Source organism: Wolffia australiana, chromosome 12, assembly GCF_029677425.1.
Source record: "Wolffia australiana isolate 7733 chromosome 12, ASM2967742v1".
NCBI lineage: Eukaryota > Viridiplantae > Streptophyta > Magnoliopsida > Alismatales > Araceae > Wolffia > Wolffia australiana.
The window spans coordinates 5723032-5750486 of NC_135846.1; the positions used below are offsets into that span (position 1 = coordinate 5723032).

Genomic DNA, 27455 nt, shown 5'->3' on the forward strand with positions numbered 1-27455 from the left:
GTCTGTTCGATCGAAAGATTCGAACAAATTGTTCGAATTGGCTTTTGTTCGTTCGAATCTGTTGATCAAGATTCGAACGATCCGATCCGATCCGATCCTCGATGCCTAGGCGGGAACAAGGGAGGACGAGAGAGAGAAAGAGAGAGAGAGAGATTAGGAGAGAGAGGGAGAGAGAGAGATTAGGAGAGAGAGGGAGAGAGAGAGATTAGAGAGAGAGAGATTAGGAGAGAGAGAGAAGAATGCACTGTATCTTTTCATTCGCCGTCCGGGGACACCGCGGGAACGACCCGAGCCACAATACGTCGACGCCGTCAACGCCAAGCCCCAACTTCCCTTTCTTATTCATGTTGCCATCACTAACAATTCATTGGTTTTTTGAACAACTCACCTTCTCAGTACCGGTTCCAATCAACAAGGATTCATCTGTTCTTCCTCTTCGCCAAAGCGCGAAAAAACCGTTCTTTTTTAGCCCCTCCGATCGAAATTGAACCCGTCACGCCTCAACCCATTACATAGTGACGAAAAACTTCAACTTTTCCTTGCATTACTCGTAGACTTGACGATTTACAGCGGAGAATTTCATGCCCTTCTTTCCATGGCGCCAAAATCTAGACTTCTCTATCTTGGACCTTCTCCTCCGGCGATGCAGCAACCCTCAGCAATGCAAACAGCTTCACTCCCGCATCATCCTCTTGGGCAAATTTCACCACTCTTCCGTCCTTTCTGCACGTCTAATCGCCGTCTACGGCCGTCTTGGCCTCCTCAACGAAGCCCATCAAGTCTTTCATGGCGATCCAAAGGAAAGTCTCCTCTGGAACTCCATCCTACGATCAAATCTCTCTCACGGTCGCCACGATAGCGCCTTGGCCCTCTACCGAAGAATGCGCGATCTGGGTTTCGCCCCTGATGGCCTCACTCTCCCTCTGATCATCAGAAGTTGCTCGGCTGCTGGATCGTCGAAGCTCTGTAAGGCTGTTCACACTCATGTCGTCGTTTGGGGTTTCTCCCATCATCTCCATGTTACCAATGAGTTGATCTTAATGTATGGGTCGAACGGTGAATTGTCTCTTGCCCAGAACCTGTTCGACAGAATGCCGAGCAGAAATATCATCGCCTGGAACAGTCTTCTGGCAGGCTTTGCCGCCGCTCACGATGGCGACGGCGCGTTGAAGCTCTTCCGGGGCATGGAATTGGAGGGTCCGGAGCCAAGTCCAGTATCCTGGACATCTCTGATCTCTGCTCATGCCAGGGAGGGGAAGCACGCCTTCGTCTTTGGGCTCTTTCAAGAGATGGTATCTCGAAGAAGTAGACCCACCCCGGAGACCCTCGCCGTCGTCCTCTCAGTTTCGACAGAGATGAGGTTACTACATGAGGGGAAGGCCTTGCACTTGATCGTCGTCCGGGACGGCCTTGAGCTCTATGTCTTTGTCAGGAACTCACTCATCTCCTTATATGGCATGCTTGGAGACACAGAGAAAGAGGCAGAGCTTATCTTTTCTGAGACCAAACCCAAGAACCTGGTCACATGGAATTGCATAATCTCCTGCCATGCCGCGCGTCTTCGACACGAAAAGTCCCTCCAGTTGTTCATGGAGATGCAGGAGACAGCCGGGTTGAAGCCCAATACAGTCACCTGGAGCGCTGTTATTGGAGGTCTTGCCTCCGGGGGGCGATTTTCGCAGGCGCTGGAGATGTTCCGTCGTATGCAGGAGCTCAGTGTGAGGCACAATTCAGTGACCCTGGTCACCGTTATCTCGTCCTGTGCCGAGTTATCCGCTCTCTGGCTAGGTAAGGAGGTCCATGGTCATACTCTCAGGACTTCCTTTGCTGCAAACTCTGGGCCCAACCTGGTTGAAAATGGGCTCATCAGTATGTATGCCAAGTGCGGGTCCCTGAAAGATGCACGCCGAGTTTTCGATGGGTTGTCTACACGAAGAGATATCGTCTCATGGAATGCCATGATTTCAAGTTATGGGATCAGTGGGCTTGGAGGGGAAGCCTTGGCCTTGTTCAAGGAGATGGTTGTCGCAGGGATTGAACCTGATGGCATCTCTTATGTGGCTGTTTTATCTGCTTGTGCCCATGCAGGGCTCGTCGCAGAGGGGAAGCAGCTTTTCCGAAGGGTAAAGCGGCCAGGAGTGGAGCATTATGCGTGTTTGGTCGATCTCCTGGGCCGGGCAGGGCTGTTGGATGAGGCTCGATCGATGATCGAGCAGATGGTAATGGAGCCCAATGTCTATGTGTGGGGAGCTCTCCTGAATGCTTGCAGAATGCATGGGAATGAAGTCATGGCAGAGGAGGTTGGAAATAGGATGCTCTCTCTGGGAGCAGAGATTGCAGGGAGCTGTTCTTTGCTGGCGAATGTGTATGCAGCGTGTGGGAGGTGGGATGATTCTGGGCAGGTGAGGATGATGATGAGGAATAAGGAACTGAGAAAGAGCCCTGGGCAGAGTTGGATTGAGGTGGGCAAGGCAGTGTATGTCTTTACCTCAGGTGCTCCACTCAAGCCAGAGATGGAGGTTGTTTATCAAGTTCTTGACGAGCTCAGTCAGCTGATGGAGAGATGGGAATGATGAGAGAGAGATGATTAGAGAAAGAAATCATCAACTCCCATAATCCAGAGATTACTCGGAGAAAGCTCAAGTGGGGCTTGTTTTGGAGTTGGGCCATATTTTCGAAAAAACAGGTTTTGCAGCATGAAAAAAGATGGAAGAACGATGTGAGGAAAACCCCTGTCATCTCATTCCATGCTTATGGAGTACCCATTCATTTATGTAGATAAGTAGTAACTCAAAAAAAACGTGGGAAGTGTCTTGACAGATAGTTTTGTCAATATACTTTAACATGGCTTGTTGACTCACCTGTTCTTATGCTATTAAGTCTTACCTTAAAAAACATTTATCTGCTGCTGGGACGTCGAAGTTTTCTAAGGCTGTTCACATCCAATCTGAGACATAGGATTTAATAAAAGCATGGTCTAGTTTTCTTGGGCAATCATCATCAATGGCATCAATCCTTTGAATTCATCATTGTCACTGTCATTATCCTTCCTGAACATTGCCATCGTCCTCATCATTCTTAAATTTCATCATAATGATCATCTTCATCGTCCATGTGCGGCTTGGATTCCTGATGGTGGCAATTATGTTGATAAAGTCAACAGATGGAAGATGATGGGGACTGCATTATTAAATGCTGTCTTAAGCTCAGAAGTGGGGAATCCTGATCAATATGATTATGATTCCTGAATTTCATTATCGTGGATGACAAGAATGATGATAAAATTCAAGAATGATAACGGCAACAGTGATAAAAAGTTCTTCATCTTCCGACAACCCTAATTCTGGTGATTATTATTTCTCTGTACCTGGACCTTTTTGGCTGTGTTTGACGTTTGGTTACAAGCAGTTTCTATTTTAAATGATTAGTTAGAACATTGCGGGAACAGGTCTTATTAATTCTTAAAGACTCAGCTGAGCTGACTTGATATGCGTGGACTAGGTCAAACTTTTCCATAGCTCCATTTTCTCTGGGAATCATATATAATTATATTATGTCTTTTTAGCCAACTTTTAGAGACTCTGCTTATTTTCACCTGGAAATGGGTCATTACGCTGTGAAATGGCCATTGGCTTATCATAGTCTGTTCCAGCAGACAATTTATACTTAGTCATGTATACTTTACCTGACTGATCTTACAATTCCACATTGAATGTTTGAATTTTCAAAGAGCTTTTTCAGCTTTCAAAGATCAGACTCATCCTCAATTTATCTCCCAAGTTGGATTTTTTTGCTTATCTTGGGTGAAGGACTATCATTTTAAATTATAATATCTTTCCATGATATGATAATGAAATTTTATTATTCGTGACTTGGAGAACTTATAACTTGAGAAATACTGGATAATATTTTACCAAAGAGCAGAATTTTGAAACAAGAGGTAATGGGCATATGTGAATACAAAAATATTCACCTTTAAGATGCTACCAACTGAATACAACTGTTTTCTGACTTAGAGAACGATGCTCTACGAATTTAGGGTTTCCTAAGCAGGTGGCTCGTTTAATGAACTTGTTATGTTTCATCTCTTTGGAGTAATTTAAGTAGCGTGCTGACGATGGAATTACTCATTCAATATGTGATAACTTGCAAATTATAATGTTAAATTGATGTATATTACAGTACATTTGTGTGTTCTAATTGCCATATTTGCATGTTATCATATATAAATGGATATAAATGACTTGCACTTTGATTTTATGATTGTTTCAAATTTTTAGTATTTTTTACATGGTATTTAACCTCTTTTTCATTGAATAAATATTTTTACAGGGCTTAAAATACTTGGCTAAAGGTTGGTAAGGGTTTTACTAATTTTCTGGAATTTTTCCATATTGTTTTATTATTTTCTGACCATTATTTAGCCAAGAAATGATTTAAGAATTAAAAGAACTGATTTTTATGATTTATCTATGATTTTTTTATATTAAAATTGGAGGTGAATGATTAGAAGCGCCAAAATAATCAATTATTGGCTCATTATGGCATCGTGCATCACGATGCCATAATGAGCAAATCATGGTACGCTGAAAAGTACAAGGCCCAATGTGAAGAGGAAAAGGTGTGTTTTATCCTTTTCGTTTTATTGATTTTTTCGTGCATTTATTAAAGGATATTTTTTGCATATATTTAAAAGATCTAAAAGATACCTCGCACGCGCAGTTGGTTAGCCGCGTGCATTTACTGCACGCGACAATCGACACACGTACATTTATGACAATTCTTTGTGTATGACACGCACGCAGAATCGATTCGCCGTGCACGTCTAATGCAAGTGGCAATCAACTCTGTGTGCATTAAAAAATTCTGGTAAGCTTACCTTCTTTTTTGGATTTTATTTTATTCAAACGTGAATAGATACGATGCCGTGGCGCTTTGTGAGCCGTTAAAATGCAGAATTATTTCATGATGATTGCGGCCTGTGGAAGCACCCAAACACAGTCAGAACACGATCCGAGGGCAGAGAAAACAAGGAAAAATATCAGCCAGTGAGAAAAAGCTAATTTTTTAAATAATCAAATGATCCAACGGCCAGGATTATGCGCCAATAAATCTACGATATCTTGAGATCTAGCCGTCCGGTTGCGCCCAAAATTTTAGTGCATGTTTGTCTTTTCCCCCTCTACGACCATGTGGTTGGATTTTTAAATGTAGGTCGGGAAGAAGGGGCAAAGGACTTTTTGAAGCTCTCCCTAAGGATTTGGCCAGGAAGGACACAGGAGTTGCTTTGGAAGTCGACAAATCCTGATTCATCATTGAAAGTTGGAAGTGTCTAATTTGGTTTCTGAACTTCTTCTTGAAAGATTCTACAACGCCATGGCATGGGCAAAATGTACATGCCATTGAAGTTGATTTGAAATGAAATTAGCATTGCATTTTGATTTTGATTCAAGATCTGGTTTTTAATCCTGAGTTCTACTTTGATTTTCATCCAATTAGGCATCTTAGATCTTTAGATTAGGGTCGAATTTCATCTTCAATCTATTTTCCCCCAAATTCTTCTACTTTCTCTCTCTACTTTAATTAATATACTCTCTCTCTTGATTTCAAAATTGATTATTTAGAAATTAAATTCAATATATAAACAACCTAAATCGAAAACTTCATCAAAAAAGTAATCCATCTTCAAGTCCAATTTATAAAATCCCTTTCTTGATTATTAATTCCCAATTTTAATAAATAAAAATTGTCTTAAAAAATTACCTTGATTGGGAAATGGGTAATCCGAATTAATCTGATATTATAATCAAAATTATCCTATCTTGAGTGTCTTTACCGAAAACAGTAAGATCAAAGTTAAAATTCTACTTAATTTTGATTAATTATAAACAGAATTAAAAATAATTGAGGTCTATTATGTGCAAATTAATTCATTCTTGAATTAATTGATTTGGAATAGGAAAAAAATTCTTGATTAGTGCCTCCCTGTGGTTCGACTCCTTGTTTACTCTATATGTAGTATTTAATGATTAAGGGATATAATAAATTTTATTGCATGTCTTAAATTTCAAACAACGACCTATTTACACATCAATTTTAGGCTTATCAATATGGGTTTGCATGGACTGCGAAGAGTGAATACCATCATAAAAAAGTATTTATTTCTTAAATCACTGAATATATCATGGATTTTACTCACATATTCATATTCATAGCATTGAATGTACAAAGTATGCTGGTCATGAAATGACCTAATTACATGAAGCCAAATTTAAGACAACTAGGTGATTCTTCTAGTACAGTGCAATATTTACTGTAATAACAACAAAGACACATTTGATGAATCACATGTTGTGCGAAAAGTATGTTCTAAATTCAGAAGCCATGTGAAATGGTGTTCACACCACCTGTAATGTTGAACTTAGATTATAATTTTAGCTCAACATGTGATTATTCTATAAATGACAATCATACGGTTGCAGTATAAATGAAAGATATCTAGAGAAAAAAAATCATGCAAGCTATGTGAACTGGCTTACAGTACCAAGTGATTATGAAACTTTCAAGATATTAAAATTTCGTATGTTAGTATGAAGTCCTTGGAAGTATAATATCTAAAAAATTAAATAACAATATTTAGATTTGAGATACAAGAAAACACTATCTGTAATTAATTCTTACCCTTAAAGGTATCACAATCATTTATTGAGAAATAGAGGTAAGGTAATAAAGTTATATCCATAGTATGTTATTCAAAAATATATTTCACATAAAGTGTTACAGGAAATTTCACTGAAACTATCCGTGTATTAAATGAAAAAACTTACATTCCAGGGTAATTTTCTTCAAGACAAGATTAAATCATAATATAAAGTTGATGTTAATGGGACGAACATTTGAGAAAATACCCCCAAAAGTCAACTCATCTACCCAGGCCCCTGAGATCAGTGTTAGGGTAAATGACAGAAGTATTCTTATACATTGATTTCAGCGTTTTGTTATTATCAAAATTTTGATGCCGGTAGAGATAGGACATAAAATTTAATAGTATATCAAATTTGCGGATTACACTACATTAATAAATTAAAAAAAATGATTACCATAGTTTTCTGAATGTGTCATTTAAATCCACACTTTCACTTGATTATGTATTAGCGTCATATTAGTTTAAATTAAATATATTATTTTATGATATGTAACTGAATACTGCTATTTTAAATAATTTAATAAAAACGGAAAATTTTGAAAAAATACAACTAGAGTTGAATGATTTGGGTCTAGACATCATTTTATCATGGAACATGAAGTTGTTGAATCTGTGTAATGATTGATTTAAATCCCATGGTTAGAGACAAATAAGTTATAGTAAAAACATAACCATCTGACCACCAGGTGTTTTTGGTGTATCATGTTAATGGACCACCTATATAACCCTAGCATGATTTAACCTGATTGATGTTACCATTCATGGATTAATACACATTAATTCAGTGCATTATTTCCCTATATAACACCCATCACCTACCCACAGTGTATATAGACGAATTGCTAGATGATCCTCCCTACTATCATACTGGGGAATTTGAAAATTTAATTCTATGGTATACTCATCTTGACCATCCTTTGAATAGAATTATGCATAACAAAGGTTTAAATGCAATTGAACACTATATTCAATGAATTTATCATAACATCAAATGAAGGTAATCCTGAATGAAGATTTACTTAAATTAGCGTAAACGACACATGGAAAGGTGATTGGCTTACAAGTTGTATAGCATCCAATAGCATAACCAGAAGTTGATTCTCAGCCTAAGCCTGTAGTGCTTCATTCTGTTGCTGGTACAGGTTAGGATTCATCCTTGCTACATTTCTTATGATGATATCATTGCTCATGCTTTCCCTATGGCCGATGAGGTCGAGTGTTCTTCAGAACAGTCAAACTATAAGTAGTACGTTGACTATGATGATTCACCTATATACGCATTAAATTCTTTGATATCCCATTTCAGCATTTTATTCATCATAACTAACTATGTTCCTTTTCCTCAAAGAATCAAATTTGACTCAAAATTCAAATCTATTTTTTCTTCCATTCAACTCCATTACATGACCCTAACCAGTTTTTCTCTTTGTCATAGTGGCATTCATGGGCTTTCCAAGGGTGTAATGCCTGACAAGGACGAAGGCTTGTATGCATAATTAGTTATCATCTTGCATTGAATTCTTAAAAAAATACCTAATTCCATTATGATATCAAGGGATACTATTGAGAGTAGCGGGGACCCTCAAATAAACTTCACTCCTGGCTCAAGGGCTGACCCCAATCATAGAAAAGAGCAGTAACCATATCATTTTTAATCCATCTCAAAGTATCCCTTCTTCTTTATAGACTCTACATATTTATCATAATTGAATCACTTTATGAGGGCTTAACCTCACACTAAATGAAATGTCAGTTGGAAAGTAGTCATAATATTCTATATCATACAATTAATGCATCATCTTGTCCACTAAGTAAATTCAAACTCATCAGGCTTTCCCTAGGCTGCTATGGTTTCCTGGACTAAATGACCAATTAAAACCCTTACCCATTGAATTCTGACATAACAATAAAACTTCATCATCTTATATCTGGATGACAAACGAAATGGGACGGAATCCAATTCATTCACCTGTCCTGATCCCCAAGCAGAAACCAAACAAAACCCTTTACTGATTCCCTTTCTGTCCCATCCCGGTTCTGTGATCGAACTCCAAAAAACCATTCGGTCCCTGTCCCAGAAAGATCAAAGAGTAAAAGTAGCACCCTTGATATCAGATTATCAGCTATAGCTTTTAACACAGTGATAGGCGTTTAACTCCAACAGTATCCGCCCTAACCCGTCATCCGTCCGTCCCCCAATCTCTTAAAAAAATGCTCTTGGAGAGCTCATCAACTCACTCTCAGGGATCTTCACGATAATTCATGCAGGCAGTGAAAGCAACATAAGAAAGATCACGGGAGACGTGATGAGTTGACGGACGGTCCAGATTTCGTTTTCCATTATTAGATCGGCTTCTTAGCGGTGGAATCGGAGGAAACCATGACAAGAAAGGCAAAACCCAACGGACGGCCAGGATTGGAGAAAAGACACCGCGTCCACCGACCCTCTTCGTTGTCCTCCGTTGCATGCCCCATGCAGCAATTCTAGCAAGAAGAACAGACTTCCCCAGAAAACAATCGTCTATTTTCTCTTAAAAACAGCATTAAATTTTCCTCAGAAAACCTCTCTCTGCAGTGCTCTCCGTGACTAGATTGATGGAATGGTGAGTCTCGGCGGAAACAAACTCTTCACGGGAAGCCTTCTTCTTGTGCAACCCTATTTTATTAACACTGCTGAGGAAGATAGAAGGAGAGCTAGAGAGAGAGATGGACAAGGCCCAGGAGGAGAAGATACATGTATCGGTGAGGTTGCGGCCATTAAGCGATAAGGAATTATCGAGAAATGATCAGTCCGATTGGGAATGCATCAACGAGAGCACTATCATCTTCAGGAACGTCTTGCCCGAGCGATCCATGTTTCCCACCGCGTACACCTTCGGTAAAGAGATTTTGAAGGGTATTTGGTGATTTTTTGTAGGTTTGGTGTCCTTGTTCATGTTCTTCCTTCAGATAGAGTTTTCAGGGATGACTGCGATACGAAGCGAGTGTATGAGGAAGGGGCGAGAGAAGTTGCTCTTTCCGTGCTCAGCGGTGTTAATGGTTGGCCTATTTCTTTTCCTCCGCCAGCTTTTCCATATCCATAGGTAGATATTGAGATAGATGGATATAAAGATAGACAAATAGCTAGATAGAAAGATAGATAGATATATTGATAGAAGGATGTATATATATATCGATAGATAGATAGATAGATAGATAGATAGATAGATAGATAGATGAGAGACAGATGGATAGATAAATAGATAGAGAGATAGATAGATAGAGGTATTAGATAGTTTCATAGACATCAATGTATACTGATAGAGAGAGAAATATACAGATGATTGATCTGTGTGTTGCAGCGAGCATCTTCGCCTACGGGCAGACGAGCAGTGGAAAGACGTATACCATGACTGGGGTCACAGAGTACGCCATGGCTGACATCTACGACTACATTGAGAGGGTAAATGCTGTTAAGATTGAATGCATTAATAGACAGTACTATGTATTATTTTGGACTATTTTTATCACATAATTCCTAGTAAAGTGATTCACTTTTGACAATTTTGGCATTCAGATACTTCTTAAGTTCTGGGGTTTATTAAATTTGAAGAAACTAAGTCCATCCTAATTAAAATGATGGGATACCTTAGGCTAGACTAAACAAGATTCAAGTTTTTGCTGCCTATAAATAGCAGCAGTTCCAATTAAGGTTCAACAAGTTCCTTTCTGTTAAATTAAAAGACTACCCCTCAAAATAATCTTACTTCAATGGACTCAGGCATGTTCTATATCCTCTGTTAAAAAAATTGATTCATCTTTAAGAATCTAATGGAAGATGATCGTCAAGTTTACATCAAATGGCTCTTAAATCCAATGGTGTGTGCCTAAACGAATGAAAGATAATCCAATTTGAATAATATTGTATTTTTTCCTTGCTTCTCAGCACACGGAAAGAGATTTCGTGCTGAAATTTTCGGCGCTGGAGATTTACAACGAAGCAGTGAAGGATCTACTGAGCGGCGACAACACTCCTCTAAGGCTTTTAGATGACCCTGATGCAAGAACAACATCTCACCATTTTTAATCTTCTTCTACAGTTCAACCAATATAAAATATCTCAAGTTTGGGCCGTCTTCTTCTTTTCTATAGAGAGGAACTATCGTTGACAAGCTAACAGAGGAGGTAGTGACAGACTGGGAACATATGCAAGAACTTCTATCTGTGTGCGAAGGTCTGAGATTTTTCCTCTAATATGCTCTTAATAAACTTCATAAGATTGTCAGCGTATTTCTCATATCTTCTGTGTTGCAGCTCAGAGGCAGATTGGAGAGACATCCCTGAACGCAATGAGCTCCAGATCTCATCAAATTCTCAGACTGGTAAGTTCCGTTGTTCCCAAGATCAGTTAAATTACGAAGATTTGAGAGTGCCATCGGTTATTTATTTATTGTTTGGAATCTAGTCGGTTGAGAGCACGGCGCGGGAGTTTACGACGAGGGGAAACTCCAGCAGCCTCACGGCATGTGTGGTTAGTTCAACGCAACTCGCAAAAATCTACCTATCTATATTCCTCTCTCTCTCTCTCCCTCCTTCTCTACCTATTTACATTTTTTCTTCTTTACCTTTCTATGCGTATACATATATATCTCTCTCTCTTACTCTTCTTCTCTCTCTCGCGCTCTCTCTCAATCTTTCTTCTTCTCTACCTTTCCCTACGTCTATATGTTACTCATCATTACCTATATATTTCTCTCTCTCTCTCTCTCTATCTTCTTCTCTTTCTAAATGTTTATCTCTCTCTTTCTCTCTCTCTCTCTCTCTCTCTCTCTCTCTCTTTTCTCTACCTTTCTATATGTATCTCTCTCTCTATCTTCTCTACCTTTTCATAAGTCTCTGTATCACTCTTCTCTACCTATGTATACAGCTCTCTATCTCTCTATTCTTCTCCACCTATCTGTTTCTCTCTCTTTTTCTCTACCTTTCTATACGTTTCTCTCTATCTATCTTCTCTTCCTTTTCATAAGTCTCTGTATCACTCTTCTCTACCTATGTATAATATCTCTCTATCTATCTATTCTTCTCCACCTATCTGTTTCTCTTTCACTCTTCTTCTCTACCTTTCTATAAGTGTCTTTCTCACTCTTCTCAACCAATCTACATTTCTCTATCCTTCCCTCTTCTTTTATAGCTACCCATATCTCTTCATCTATCTATATCTCTCTCTTCTTCTATACATTTATATGTTTCTTCCTCTATCTCTCTTCATCTTTACTGTTCTCTATTTCTCCCTCTTTCTCCCATCTTCTATAATTTTCTATATTTTTCCCTCTGTCTCTCCAACTATCGATCTACCTCTCTATCTTTCAATGTATCAGTCAATCTGTTTATTTATCTCGTTGAATCCGCGTCTCAGTATCGCTGCACACCCATTCACCTATCTATCAATCTATCTCTACGTCCTTCCATCCATCTCTCTCGCTTTCTCCTTCACTATTTCTGTAAATCCATCTGCCCATACCCCTGTCGATTCATCTATTTCATTATAGACCTTCATGCAGATATATACCTGTTCTTGTATCTACATATCTATCTATTCGCATATCTCTGAATCGACATCTACTGGCAGAACTTTGTAGACCTGGCGGGCAGCGAGAGGGCGTCTCAGACACTATCGGCCGGCACTCGGCTTAAAGAGGGCTGCCACATAAACCGCAGTTTACTCACTCTGGGGACGGTCATCCGCAAGCTAAGGTTCATTTCTGCCCCCACCATAACCCATCCTCAAAACAAATTACCACGTTAATACCCTCGCCGATGACGATTAACCCATTAATAGCTGAATTTTCTGGGTCAAACGGTTGGCTTTCTCAATGGGATAAACAGCAAAGGGAGGGGCGGCCACGTACCTTATCGAGACTCTAAGTTAACACGCATACTTCAGTCTTCTCTCGGGGGAAATGCGAGAACGACGATTATATGCACCATGAGTCCAGCGAGATGCCATGTTGAACAGTCCAGGAATACGCTTCTCTTTGCCTGTTGTGCTAAGGAAGTGGCGACCAATGCTCAGGTTAACGTGGTTATGTCTGATAAGGCTCTGGTTAAGCACTTGCAGAGGGAGTTGGAGAGGCTGGAGGCTGAGGTCAGAGGCCCTCCTCCCTCTTCCTCCGGTTCCCCTTCAGAGGCCCTCTTGAGAGAAAAAGATGCCCAGATTCAAAAGGTAATGCTCTGTTTTGATCATTAATTTTCATGTTCGTTGGATTTTGTAGGAATTTGTTTTAGTATTTCATTTTTTGGTTGGTTTCAAATGGGTAGAGCAGTTTTAGGACAAGAGATCAGTTGTACTGCCGGATACCCAATCATTTTTTCTTTACATGGCCGTCTGAATTGATGAATGAAATTTAAGGATTGGAATATGAGTTAAAATTTTAAAATTCGGTTAAATCGATGTAGAGTCAAGAGTTTTATCTTGTTTGTACTTATGTATGTATGTCTCACTCTATTTTCCTGAAACACCATTGACTTTCAACTATTTCCTATGCGCAAAATTATGAATGGATTTAATGTTCATGAACAAGTACTAACATACAAATTGACAAAAGTGGATTTGATTATGCTGGGTCTAAGGTTCAAGCCTTTTTAGCTGGCATATTTTAAGTCACACCAATTTTTCCCTAAGATTTATAGTAAGGAAAAAATCAATACTAAATTCGACTTTATCTTCGTGGGTCCTGTTCTGAATGGATAGATGGGTTTCAAGTATTCATGTATGAATGTGTCAGTTATATTGTTCGATTAAATAATTGTAGCCAAATGGTTCTATCTCTTTGTTTATCTTGTTTACAATGACCAATGAAACAAGAATAGGACGAATGGATTAATAGAGAAGGCTAGGCAGATGTTAACCAGTGAATGCGGCAAAAGATGAAAAATTTTTGGGGGTGTTTCAACGGATGATTATTACTTTTTATACGTTACGTCAAATCTAACCTCACTTCCTTGATTTAAAGTTAAACGCAAAAAAATAATTTTTTTTGGGATTTAAAGAGTTCAGGGCTCCTTTCCATTAGCGCCAAAAACCGTGATTGTGCGACTCTTTTTTCATGAACAAAAAATAAATCTAAATCATTCGAATATAAAACCTGACATCCAAATCATATGATGCCTTAAAATATAACATTTTTCCAGATGAGTGAAGCTATTTTCTGGGTATGTCTTACAGATGGAAATGGAGATGAGGGAACTAACCAGGCAGCGAGATCTGGCTCAGTCTCAGCTCAACGAATGGCTCAGGGCTTCAACAGACCGAGATTCACAGAACTCGGTAAACAAACTCGATAATCATATCATAAAATAACGTATTCCCATATCAAAAATCCTTTTTTTTTCAGGACGAACTCGGCGCAAATTCTTCTCAGCATGACCATAGTATGGTAGACGATGAACTCTTCTCTCTTTACGAGACTTCCAGCCTGAATGACTTTGGCTTCAACTATTGCAATACCTCTGGGAAAGAGACATCTGCACGAGAGGATGTCATCCAAAGAGCTGAAACAAGATCAAACAGCGGTGTAAGCCCACATAGCTCAACCCATAAAGGCCAAGAAGAGAGCTGTAGGGACGTAAGATGCATAGAAATTGATGAAGTCGTGACCAGTAGAAGCCCCTATCCACGTCTCCCAATTAGGTCAGAGAAGGTGGAGGAGGTGATAGAGAAGAAGAAGACAGTTGCCTCTACTCCCTGGCTTTCCAGGAGTATAAGTTGTAGGCCCTCTCTAATGCAAAAATGGCTTACAGTGGAGGAACCAACACCAAGGGGCTTGACCAGAGATCACACAGTGAAAAGTGCAGGGATCCCAACAACTCCACCTTTGCTCCCAAAAAATGGTAGAGATGATGGAAAGAAAAACAGGGTCAGCTCTGAAGATGATGATGGGAGTCCCCAGCAGAATCCTAAACATGGCCTTGAGCATATGGATGGTGTCATGGGGATCCATAATTTTATGGCAGAGATGAAGGGTATGGCCAAAGATCAGTCACACATCATGTCAAATACTAGGCAGGTAAGATATGTCAGAAAAATGTTATATCTGGTGCTTCTAATAATTGCATTTATTTTGACAAAACCTGCATGGAGTATATATTGATGTAGGTTGCTTCCAGCTAGGTAAATCATTCAAGGTTGATTTAGATCTTTTACTTCTACAAATTCAAATGATTTCAAAGCAGCCGAAAAAAATTTATGCGTATTACATGCGCAGGTTGTAATGGTTATGAAATAACATGCCACATTAATTAAGATATTAAATTTACTTCTAATGATTTATATTCTAACCTTATGATTAACTTCATTATTTTATATGGATGCAGCCGGGTATGATGCTGACATTGCATGGTACCTCGTAGGATCTTGTGTTTATGTCTAAGTGTCCAAATTATTTCGAACATGTCTATTAAATTTGTTGTTTATTGCCTACAGAGTCATCTATAGTGATAAGATTCGATTACACACTAATGCAAATTTTATATGAACTTCTAAACACTAAAATTATTTCCATGCAAAAATAATAATTGGATCAATTATACTACTGCAGCTAGGTATGATGCTGAAATGACATGAAACATTTATGTAGACCTAATTTCACTTCTAAAGATTCAATTTGTTCTATTCATAAAAAATAGATATATTTTTTATTACTTATGGAGCCAGGTATGATGATCAAATTACATGGGCCATTCATGTATATCTTATATTTACGTCTTAATACTCGAATTATTCAATTCCTAAAATCAAACTCCCTTTTTATTATTCACGTAACCAGGTATGATGACGAAATTAAATGGAGCATTGATGTAGTTGTAATATTTTACTTCTAAAGGGTCAAATTATCTATGCAGGTCGGGGATGATAGAGATGAAGGGATTAGTCCTAACGAATCCATTAGCTGGGAGGAAAAATTTGAACAGCAACGGTGGGAGATCATTAAGCTCTGGGACATGTGCAAGGTTTCATTGCTCCACAGGACTTATTTTTTTCTCCTCTTCAAAGGAGATCCGGCTGACTCCATTTACATGGAGGTTGAGCTGAGGCGTATGTGCTTCCTCCGACGGGTCTTCACTGAGGGAGGAGTAGACAAAGCTCTAGCTGAGAATGGCATAAAGATCACACCAGCATCATGGTAAATTTCTCCAAAACTTTACATATCTTATGATGGGTTTGCTCAGATGCCTCAAAATGTTGTAACAGTTTTAACCAGAACATTCCATTAAATGGCATTCTTTTAAGAGGATTTCCAGACCATGGAAGAGCAAATAGAAAAAAAACGTTTGTGATAGGATTTTTCATTCATATGAACCTGAGTTTGTCAAAGCAAGTTAAATAAATATAAAAACTATAATCTGAATACAATTTTAAGAGACAAATCTGTTACATGTTTTTTGAAGAAAAAATAATATTTTCACTGTTTCTAACTGATAAAAATATCTTTAAAACTTGGAACAGTGTTAGGGCCCTCCAAAGAGAGAGGGATATGCTTGCCCATAAGCTTCAGAAAAGACTGGCTGCAGAAGAGAGGGTGAAACTTTACCAGAAATGGGGGATCCCTCTGGAGTCGAAGCAGAGAAAGGCTCAGCTTTCACGGATGCTTTGGAGAGATACAATGAACATGGAACACATTAAAGAGAGTGCAGCAGTTGTGGCTACGCTTGTTGGCTTACTTGAGCCAAACCAGACCATAAAGGAGATGTTCCAGCTGAGCTTCGTGCCCCAGCAAATACCCACCAGGTCTCAGAGCTGGAAGCATGGTATGTCTTCAATTATTTAATTCTTCTCTCCCTTCTGTATCCCTCGCTCGCTATCTCTATGTATCTATACATCTATCTCTCTCTCTCAGCTCTCGCAAGAAAAAGGAGTGTCAACAACCTGTCATTCCCACTCCTTTTTGTCTATATGTGGCATGTGTATCTTAAAATTTGAAAGTCAAATGAGAGATCGATACAGAGAGAGATAGAAGTGGTAAAAACCTGCTCTTAAAATTAATTGTGAAATGAGATTTTGAGAGAGAGAGAGGCGGGAGAGAGAGGGGGGGGGGGAGGAGGGGAGGGAGATAGAGAGAGAGAGGGAGGAGGAGGGAGAGGGGGAAGAGGGGAGGGGGAGAGAAAGAGATGGAGGAGAGGAAAAGGGAGGGGAATTGAGAGGAGAGATAGAGAGAGAGGAAGTAGGAGAGAGAAGGGAAGGGGGACTGAGAAAAGAGAGGGAGAAGAGGGGAGGGGGAGAGAAAGAGAGGAACGCGGAGAGAGAAGGGGAGGGAGGAGAGGAAAAGGGAGGGGGATTAAGAGACGAAGATAGAAGGGAAGGGGGACTGAGAGAAAGAGAGGGGAGGAGGAAAGAAAGGAAGTAATAACGGAGTTTCCAATTCCATTCATACTCCCAGTTCCGTTCAAGTCAAGTCAAGGTCTCCGGACAATCAGGTATGGGCCAATAGGATCAAATATAATAACTAGCTAGTAAAATGAAGTCACGTACCCCTATACTCGTTAGAGGAAATAGTGAATAGGATTAAATATAATTTTAAACATAGATTGCTAGGATTAAATATAGATAGGATTAAATATAGCCGTTAGGATTAAACATAGATAGGGAAGATCCAACGGATAGAATTTGTTCTATTATAGCGGTTATATTCTGTAATAACTGCTATGGTTAAAACATAGAAACCGATTACATAGCGGCTACTAATTTACATATATAAATAAGAACCCATTGTTAAACTAAAGATTCCATGGATTAAAGATCAAGATTCCAACTACTCTGGTGTCTCTCTTCTCCTTCACTTCTACCCCCATACTTGCAAGTGCTACATGAGAAGCTCGATTCTCTTCATGGTATCGGAGCCAAGGCGGATCTTCGACATGTCTGGAGTGCATCCATACGCTGCCTTCCCTTCAGCGTATGCTGCATCTTTCTCAAGGGATCTCAGTTCAACAAATATGGTACAAGTCTCAATCATTACTATTACAGGAGCCATGGTGCTCAACAAGCTCAACAAGAGCAATTTCAGCATATGGAAAAGCACAATGCTGCCATTGCTCCACGGGTATGAGCTCATGAGGCTTATTGAAGATTTTCCCCCTCCTATTTCAATCACTGATGATCAAGGAAATGTTATCGAGAACTAGTCATTCATAATTTGGTGGTGGACTGACCAACATGTGCTTGGGTCTCTATCAAACAATTTTTGAGTCCGTAGCTCCTTACATTAGTAAGGCAAGATTGTCAAATGAGGCCTGAGAAAAGCTAGAAGAAGTATTTTCTGGATGTGATCAAGCTCGAATTATGGACTTATACAGAAGATTCCACAACATGAAAAAGGTACTATGAGCACTAACGAATATGTGAAGTGTTTCAGATTAGTTGTGGAAGGTTTAGAAGCTGCTGGACAGCCACCCTACCCATTTGGCATAGCGAGCACATTTTTAAGAGGTCTGGGTGCAGCATATGCACCATTTTGGTAAGCACGAATGCAAATTTGGGGCATCTTAAATTTGATGAAATTGTTGCAAACCTCAAGGCACTCGACCCCTTCCTGTCCTTCTCACAAGAAGATGACAACAAAAATGCATTCCCACCAATAGCCAACTATTCTCAGAGTCAAAGATTTCAAGGATCAAACTCTTTCTCAAAGAAAGACTACGACCAAAATCGATGGAATTTTCAGCGTCGTGGTCACGGATGAGGCAGGGGCCAAAGATTTCAACCCCGCTGCCAACTATGTACCTAGTTTTGGCACAGAGCAAGAGAGTGCCCTGAACTCCAAAAGAGCTTCTAGAACTAGAAATCTTCAACAGGGAAAGCTGAGGCACACAGCACACGCATCACACGAAGTGGAGCATCAAGCCTGGTATCTTGATATAGGTGCAACACACCACATCACTTCAAGTCAACATAATCTCTCATCAAGCCAGGAATATCATGGCAACGACACACTCCAAATTGGTAATGGAACAGGTTTGAAGATTCTATATGTTGGTTCATCAAAGATTTCTACTTCAAATCGTATTTTATATTTGAAAGATATTTTACATGCGCCAGACATCAATAAATATCTGTTATCCATAGAAAAACTAACCATGGATAACAATTCTTTTTGCCTTGTGAAGGACAAAGCTACACACCAGATACTTCTAAAGGGAACAGTTAGAGATGGTCTCTATTATCTCCTGCCACATTCTTCACAAAAGGTTGCATTGGCTGGAGAAAAGCCGTCCACGGAAACCTGGCATTACAGGCTTGGACACCCCCAAATGAGAGTTTTAAATTCTATCATTCAAAATTTTTGATTACCTACTTTTCATTTGAATAAAATCTGTGTGTGACTCATGTAATGTTACAAAATGTCACAAGCTTCCATTTTCTCCTACAAATCATAGTTCATCGACTCCTCTAGAAGTGGTTCACTCAGATCTTTGGGGACCAGCACCTGTTCTTTCCCACTCTGGTTACTCACACTATGTAGTTTTTATTGGCAATTATAGCAAATTATAGCAATTATAGCAATTATATCCTTTGAAGAAGAAAAATGAACTTCTTCAAACATTTATCGACTTTCAAACTAGAGATCAAAACCAGTTCAACTCTAAAATCTGTTATTTTCAGTCGGATTGGGGTGCAGAATATCAAGGTATCCACTCGTATCTTAAGACAATAGAAATTGTACATCAAATTTATTGTCCACACACACCAGAGCAAAATGGCACTGTAGAAAGGAAACACATGCATTTGATAGAAACCGCTTTAGCACTACTAAAAAATTCTCATATGCCCTCAAAATTCTGGGATGAAAGTTGTTAGTTTAGGTGGCCAAGGAACAACCTAAGGGGGGGGTGAATTAGGTTCTACATTTATTTTTATTTTAATTAGCCTAGAATTTTTCTACTTAATAAATGAGGTAGAGGAAATGGAAGACACAGTTATTTTTTTAGACAGCTTAGGCTAATCCTTAATGCTATCTGGGGGTATCTGTCCCGAGGTGCTGATGTGCCTTAACCAAGTTTGTGTGAATGCCCCCCAAGCAAATCACTTGGAAATAGGGCTGAACAAGGATACCAAGAAAAAGAAAAAGTCGATAAAGCTTTGTCTTCCTCAACCCTCAAAGGCTTCCGCGGAATGAGTTGCTTAATCTACTTCAACTTAGCCCCCAAAGCCTTCTTCATATGGCCCCCAAAGCCTTAACTTGGTTGATCACAAAGATCTAGCAATAACAGTTAGTGTTCGCCCGTCCCGATATCTGTCCGATATCCGGTATCGGACAACCGATATCCGATATCCGGGATAAAGTGGGACAGTTTAGGATATTGGATATCGTATATCGGGCGATATCCGTCCCTTAGAGGTTGGACAGACATCGGTACCGGATATCGGAGGGGGAGGGACGAGGCGGATCTCCGATGCTGGATATCGAAAATCGATATCAAGCAATTTTTGTTCAGTTATTTGCAATCCCATACCGAAAATTCAAACTTCCGTGAGACAATATAGACCTTCGACCGTTTTTTCAGTTAAATCACATCTCAGCCACTACGTGGCCCATTATTCTGTGTTAAAAAATTTAAAACCTCATGATGAAGAAGATATAGCTAATAAAAATATCAATAACTGTAATGTTATTTGAGGAAAATGTATGGCGTTTAATAGTTAGTTAGTGGAATTAAGAAATAAATGGAATTTTCATTTTAAGAGAACAAAATTACGTTTTGTAGTTAGAGTATTAAGTACTAATGTTCATATGACCTAACAACTAATGCTACTAGGTAATTAATATGTAGTCAATTAGCATTAAATACAGTTACTAATATAGTGAATAAAATTAACAGTATATTTAATCTGACATTGTAGTTAGTGGAATTAAGAAATAAATGGAATTTCCATTTTAAGAGAACAAAATTATGTTTTGTAGTTAGAGTATTAAGTACTAATGTTACTATGACCTAACAACTAATGCTACTAGGTAATTAATATGTAGTCAAGTTAGACTAAATACAGTTACTAATATAGTGAACTACATTAAGAGTTTATTTAATCTGACATTGTAGTTAGCGGAATTAAGAAATAAATGGAATTTTCATTTGAAGAGAACAAAATTATGTTTTGTAGTTAGAGTATTAAGTACTAATGTTACTATGACCTGACAACTAATACTAGTAGGTAATTAATATGTAGTCAATTAGGATTAAATATAGTTACTAATATAGTGAATTAAATTAACAGTTTATTTAATCTGACATTGTAGTTAGTGGAATTAAGAAATAAATGGAATTTTCATTTTAAGAGAACAAAATTACATTTTGTAGTTAGTGTATTAAGTACTAATGTTACTATGACCTAAAAACTAATGCTAGTAGGTAATTAATATGTAGTCAATTAGCATTAAATACAGTTACTAATATAGTGAATTACATTAACAGTATATTTAATCTGACATTGTAGTTAGTGGAATTAAGAAATAAATGGAATTTTCATTTTAAGAGAACAAAATTACATTTTGTAGTTAGAGTATTAAGTACTAATGTTACTATGACCTAACAACTAATGCTAGTAGGTAATTAATTTGTAGTCAATTAGGATTAAATACAGTTACTAATATAGTGAATTACATTAACAGTATATTTAATCTGACATTGTATTTAGTGGAATTAAGAAATAAATGGAATTTTCATTTTAAGAGAACAAAATTACGTTTTGTACTTAGAGTATTAAGTACTAATGTTAATATGACCTAACGACTAATGCTACTAGGTAATTAATATGTAGTCAATTAGCATTAAATACAGTTACTAATATAGTGAATAAAATTAACAGTATATTTAATCTGACATTGTAGTTGGTGGAATTAAGAAATAAATGGAATTTCCATTTTAAGAGAACAAAAATACATTTTGTCGTTAGAGTATTAAGTACTAATGTTACTATGACCTAACAACTAATGCTACTAGGTAATTAATATGTAGTCAAGTTGGACTAAATACAGATACTAATATAGTGAACTACATTAACAGTCTATTTAATCTGACATTGTAGTTGGTGGAATTAAGAGATAAATGGAATTTCCATTTTAAGAGAACAAAATTACGTTTTGTAGTTAGTGTATTAAGTACTAATGTTACTATGACCTAACAACTAATGCTACTAGGTAATTAATATGTAGTCAAGTTGGACTAAATACAGCTACTAATATAGTGAATTAAATTAACAGTTTATTTAATCTGACATTGTAGTTAGTGGAATTAAGAAATAAATGGAGTTTCCATTTTAAGAGAACAAAATTACGTTTTGTCGTTAGTGTATTAAGTACTAATGTTACTATGACCTAACAACTCATGCTACTAGGTAATTAATATGTAGTCAATTAGGATTAAATACAGTTACTAATATAGTGAATTACATTAACAGTATATTTAATCTGACATTGTAGTTAGTGGAATTAAGAGATAAATGGAATTTTCATTTTAAGAGAACAAAATTACGTTTTGTCGTTAGAGTATTAAGTACTAATGTTACTATGACCTAACAACTAATGCTAGTAGGTAATTAATATGTAGTCAATTAGGATTAAATACAGTTACTAATATAGTGAATTACATTAACAGTATATTTAATCTGACATTGTAGTTATAGAATTAAGAAATAAATGGAATTTTCATTTTAAGGGAACAAAATTACGTTTTCAAAAGAAACCATACACATCATTGATTTGAGATTTGTAGCAAAATCTACACGTATGCTATGACTGGAGCCCTGTCAAAAAAGTGTACTCCCAACGGCTCCGGCAAAGATTTGTGCTCAACTGATCATCACCTGCGTTGCATAACATAAGTGATAAGTAACGATAATTACATATAAATAAGAAGATCTAGTTCAGTTATGTGATGTATACCTTTGGCAAATGTGACCACACCATCTTCCTCGTCGTCGGCATCCTCATCTAGCTCGACGTCATTGTACGAACGTTTGTTGTCCGTACGGAGCCAACACTTCACAGTGATTAGTGTTTCAATGCTGATTGGCGAGAGCCGCGATCGCTTGTACGTGACAATAGTGTTGCCAACCGAGAACATGCGATCGGCAGGGACGTTTGTCGCACATACAGATAATAAGTCCCTCGCGACAACTGTAAGCAAGGGGAGACGCTTCGCCCCCGTCGTGGCCCACCAAGATAGTGGCGTTAACACACCCTCGTTTGGCACAATCTCTGCAAGGAACTAGTTGAACTCATCCCAGGCCGACCGCGTTGTCACCGGTGTCGGTTCCACGCGCTGCATAGTGGTGCTAAGCCATTCCTCCAGCTCTTCACCTCCTCGCTGCCCCTCCTCAGCGGTCCGTCTCGGAACACGGCTCGACCTGTCACCGGGCAACAACGATCGTACGTATGCGATAGTCGCCTCTCGGACCCCCGGGCGGAGCATAGCCCCTTCATGGATTGGATCCATAAATGTTGCGGTCGTGATCGCCTCATTTGCCCACAATATCTCCGCATACTGTTCAAGCTTGGAAAGCATCGCTCTACACGCCTGTGCCATGTTTGAACGATCTCCTTCATGCAAGCGTCGAACAGATGTAAAAAATGTGCCTTCTTTGATTTGCTGGACCACTTCCTCCATGTGAAACTTGAGGCCGTTTACGAGATATAGGACATCACAGATCGCCGGCATCATTGTCTTGCAAACATGATTCGTCGATACGGCAAAACAGCCAAGGATGCGGCATAACTGTTTGAGCAATTCCCACTTGTCCTTCGACAGCTTCGATGACGTCGTCTTCTGGCCGAAAGCCGTCGAGACTTCGTCCAGCACATCACGCTTCTTCACGCTGACCGCCAACATAGTGTACGTGCTGTTCCATCGGGTAGGACAGTCGAGGACAACCATGTTGGAGTCCCCGACTTCGGGGTCGTCTTCACAGGCTTGGGTGTAGAGTTCTCTTCGTTGTGTAGAGCTCCGAATACTCCGCACTATGTTGCGGACCTTTGCAACTACATCACCCATACATAATGGCTTGCACGGTCCGTCACTGTCATCAGATACTGTGTATACATCACCGAGATCATTGTCCTGGTCGCTGTAGTACTGATTTGTGGTCCTCGTCACATCGCTTTCTTCGGGTTCCATACCCTGGGCCGAAGGAATATTGAAGCTTTTTAACGCCGCTTGCACGACAATATTCAAAATGTGTGAGACATAGGGGATGTGCCTCCTGGCAGTAAACGTCGGGTTTACGCTCTTCTACTTTCTCACCATCAAAGCCAACATCTTCTTATTCGCCGTGGCATTGTCCGTAGTAACAGCGTAGACTTGCATAATTACGTTAGACATGAAAACTAGCAAGTTCTACTAGTACAACAAATAACACGCTGAGTTCTGACCTTCGTCTGCAGACAAAACTCATCCAGTGCCTGGAGAACAATGGACGCCATGTTCTCCCCGTTGTGCTTGACGACGATCTCTCGGATGGCAAGAACCCGCTCTCTGTACGTCCATGTCTCGTCCACCCAGTGGACGGTGATGCCTAGCAATCCGGTCCTATTCTCCGCAGTCCACGCGTCTACGGTGAGTGACACTCGGGCCATAGTCTCCCAAAGCTTCCTCACACCAAGTTTCATTTGGTCGTGCATTTGGATGGTCCACTTCTTGATGACCTTCGCACTTGGATGATCCAAGTCGATAAGCGTCACGTAACGCCACATATCCTTGAAGCTGACGTTGTCAACAATGCTCCAGGGTGAATCTGTCAGGCATACAAACCGTGCAATGAAATTCTTCGTCTCATCTGGAGTGTGCACTCTAATCGGCCCCCGTCAGCTAGGCTCTCCCTGTTGGCTGCTCTGCATTCTGTCAATGATGCGTGTCTGACCACGTTCTTCAGGGACTTCGCCCTTCAGTTCGGCATGACGAGCTGGATGGCATGATTTGAAGTGGCGCCAAAACACATTTGTGCTTTTGTCGGCTTGCCTCTTAATGGGTCTCCTCTTACTGTGCGGGTTCAACTCCCGGCACAGTATGCATATATAGTATCCATCTTCCATCAGTTCGAAGTAGTCAATGATGAGGGAACGATTCGTATGAGGTTGACTCTGTACGGCACGGGAAGTTCCCCGCTGTGTACGTTCGGGACCTACGGCTCCTGACCCAGCTCTTTCCTGGGCTGGGTCACTGCCTCCAGTTGGATTCATGTTTCTGTATCATAATTCCAATTTGTGTTATGAGTTACGTACGTTCAAACACCAGTTCAAAGTTTGAGAGATCATTAAGTCCATACTCTAACGATAAAGATGACAATACTTCAACTATGGTCATAAAAATATATGTAGATGCGTCCATACTCAATTAAGAAGTCAAGATTTCTATTCATGAAAAAGATGAAAAAAAAAGAAGTCAGAGTCATATACAATCAGCCTATTATTTTCATGTTTTTCGTTTTTTTTGCACAGTTTTCAAAAACTAAAGCAATTTAAGGAAGGTGAACACTTAAGAGTTAGATACTATGCGGAAATCAGACCCAATCATAAAGCGAAACAAACATGATGTGCAAATATATATCCAAGAGCGATTCGGCTATAATGGCAAGATATGAGGATAAAAAGGAGAACTCAGACCTGAAATGTGAGCCCAACGGTCACTTGTGCGTTTCAACAAACTCTCTGTATTCCTTCTTTATCTTCACCCCGGAGACGCTCCTGCATTTTTCCAATAAAATGACGCTAGCTCAATAATTAAATATTAACTTTAACTTGATCAGAAGTGATCAAAAAAATTAAGAAGTCAGAGTCATATACAATCAGCCTATTATTTTCATGTTTTTCATTTTTTTTGCACAGTTTTCAAATGCAAAAACTAAAGCAATTTAAAGAAGATGAACAGTGTATTGGTCAAAGAAGATGCTTTCTCGACTTAAATCCGACTTCCTGCTTTAATGGGATGCATGATATCACTCTTCTCCAAACCCTCCCCACTTAGTCCACTTGTATTTGAGAGTGAAAACAGTTGCTTCCTGCCTCTGCTTTCTATTTGGATACTAAAACAGAACAGATTAAACACATGATGAAGTTTTTGGGTTTGACTTGAGTTTTATGCTCCTCTATAACTTTACCTAAGTCAAGAGTTCCACATTTTTAATGCTTGTATTATACAAACATTCATTGAACACTTAAATCAAACCCAAAAACTTTCATTAAATCCTCATACAAGTTCAACGGAAATCGATGAGAAAGAAGGCTAAAAACAAGGGAATTGAACTGGGTAGAAGAGGAAAAAGGCTAAAACACAAATACGGGAAGAAAGAGAGAGGAAAAAGAAGATTAAGAGGAAATTCATGGATAGGAAAAAGGGTAAAAGATGAATAAATTTAAGACTAAGAAGAGAAGAAAATCAAAAATGGAAGAAAGAGAGAAGAGGAAAAGGACAGGGATAGAGAGGGTCTTCGAAGTTGAGAAGCACAAAGAAGCTAAATCCTCATGCAACTTCAACGGAAATCGATGAGAAAGAAGGCTAAAAACCAGAGAATTGAACTGGGTAGAAGAGGAAGAAGGCTAAAACACAAATACGGGAAGAAAGAGAGAGGAAAAAGAAGATTAAGAGGAAATTCATGGATAGGAAAAAGGGTAAAAGATGAATAAATTTAAGACTAAGAAGAGAAGAAAATCAAAAATGGAAGAAAGAGAGAAGAGGAAAAGGACGAGGATAGAGAGGGTCTTAGAAGTTGAGATGCATAAAGAAGCTAAATCCTCATGCAACTTCAACGGAAATCGATGAGAAAGAAGGCTAATAATCTCAATCCGGAAGACATCATTGATTTTTTCTTCCAAAAAAATTATTTCGAAAGTTAAATGCCAATTCATGAGGATTCATCATTCAATTGGTTTGACTTCGATAGACCCGGAGAAAATCCAGTGATGATCTCACACCTTGATGAAGAAATCAACCGGTTTATGATTTTGATTCTTGCGAGTAAACATTCAAAAACTTTGATGAAGATGCTCAATCGGGAAGAAATCAGCAGGTTTATGATAAATCACACCGAAATAGTGACCAAAAAAATTAAGAAGTCACAGTCATATACAATCAGCCTATTATTTTCATGTTTTTCATCTTTTTGCACAGTTTTCAAATGCAAAAACTAAAGCAATTTTAGGAAGATGAACACTTAAGAGTTACTAACTATGCAGAAATCAGACCCAATCATAAAAATGTCAATAGCTTGGCATTATTTCAATTGATTTTTCAAATATTTGATGAAACGACGCTGAAGTAAACATCATTAAGATTCCAAAATTTCAAAGGTACTCATTTTTGGGAGGAATGACGAATCGTACATGCCTGAAGTAAACAAGACAATCTGATAATTATGATTGAAAAGCATTGCAGGAATTGTTTTCTGTTCGGCATATACATCAACAGTTAAGACAATATCTGTAGATTCAGGTTAAAAATATATTGACCTCAGTGATTGTTGTTGTTTCGTACATGCCTCTAAGACAATAGTAAGCAATTTACCATGAATAAACCCATTTTGGAACCAGGAAGGGGCTGGTACAGGTTTGGCATTTCAAGATTCAGGAGGACGAGATTGACTTTCAGGATTCAGGAGGACGAGATTTAAGCCAAAATTACGTGCATTTACAAATACGTACCTGCGAGTCTGCCCTCCGCTGACACTCCGCCGACACTCCGCCGCCCACTCCTCGCCGTCCGCCTGCTCCGCCGGCCGCTCGCAATT

The 27455-nt window shown here is 38.9% G+C and overlaps 2 protein-coding genes across 2 annotated transcripts; both read left to right on the plus strand.

The window, feature by feature from the left end:
- Window positions 1–830: 830 nt before the first annotated feature.
- On the plus strand, window positions 831–2856 carry LOC144710609 (Pentatricopeptide repeat (PPR-like) superfamily protein). Its single transcript, XM_078584419.1, has 2 exons — window positions 831–966; window positions 1077–2856. The coding sequence occupies exon 2, from the start codon at window positions 1092–1094 to the stop codon at window positions 2571–2573; it is 1482 nt and encodes a 493-aa protein (XP_078440545.1). The 5' UTR covers window positions 831–966; window positions 1077–1091; the 3' UTR covers window positions 2574–2856.
- A 6208-nt stretch (window positions 2857–9064) lies between these two features.
- On the plus strand, window positions 9065–16638 carry LOC144710646 (kinesin-like protein KIN-7C). Its single transcript, XM_078584466.1, has 13 exons — window positions 9065–9584; window positions 9656–9745; window positions 10048–10148; window positions 10632–10745; window positions 10838–10919; window positions 11000–11067; window positions 11151–11216; window positions 12315–12439; window positions 12572–12908; window positions 13911–14012; window positions 14080–14751; window positions 15587–15867; window positions 16191–16638. The coding sequence occupies exons 1-13, from the start codon at window positions 9413–9415 to the stop codon at window positions 16510–16512; spliced, it is 2532 nt and encodes an 843-aa protein (XP_078440592.1). The 5' UTR covers window positions 9065–9412; the 3' UTR covers window positions 16513–16638.
- Window positions 16639–27455: the final 10817 nt, after the last annotated feature.

What these genes read in the sequence shown, in the direction of transcription:
- LOC144710609 (XM_078584419.1), top strand. Translation starts at nt 1,092, where the DNA reads ATGCCGAGCAGAAATATCATCGCCTGGAACAGTCTTCTGGCAGGCTTT.
- LOC144710646 (XM_078584466.1), top strand. Translation starts at nt 9,413, where the DNA reads ATGGACAAGGCCCAGGAGGAGAAGATACATGTATCGGTGAGGTTGCGG. An exon ending in CGTGCTCAGCGGTGTTAATG is followed by an intron (nt 9,746 to 10,047) that starts GTTGGCCTATTT and finishes TGTGTGTTGCAG; the next exon opens with CGAGCATCTTCGCCTACGGG. An exon ending in AAGATCACACCAGCATCATG is followed by an intron (nt 15,868 to 16,190) that starts GTAAATTTCTCC and finishes AACTTGGAACAG; the next exon opens with TGTTAGGGCCCTCCAAAGAG.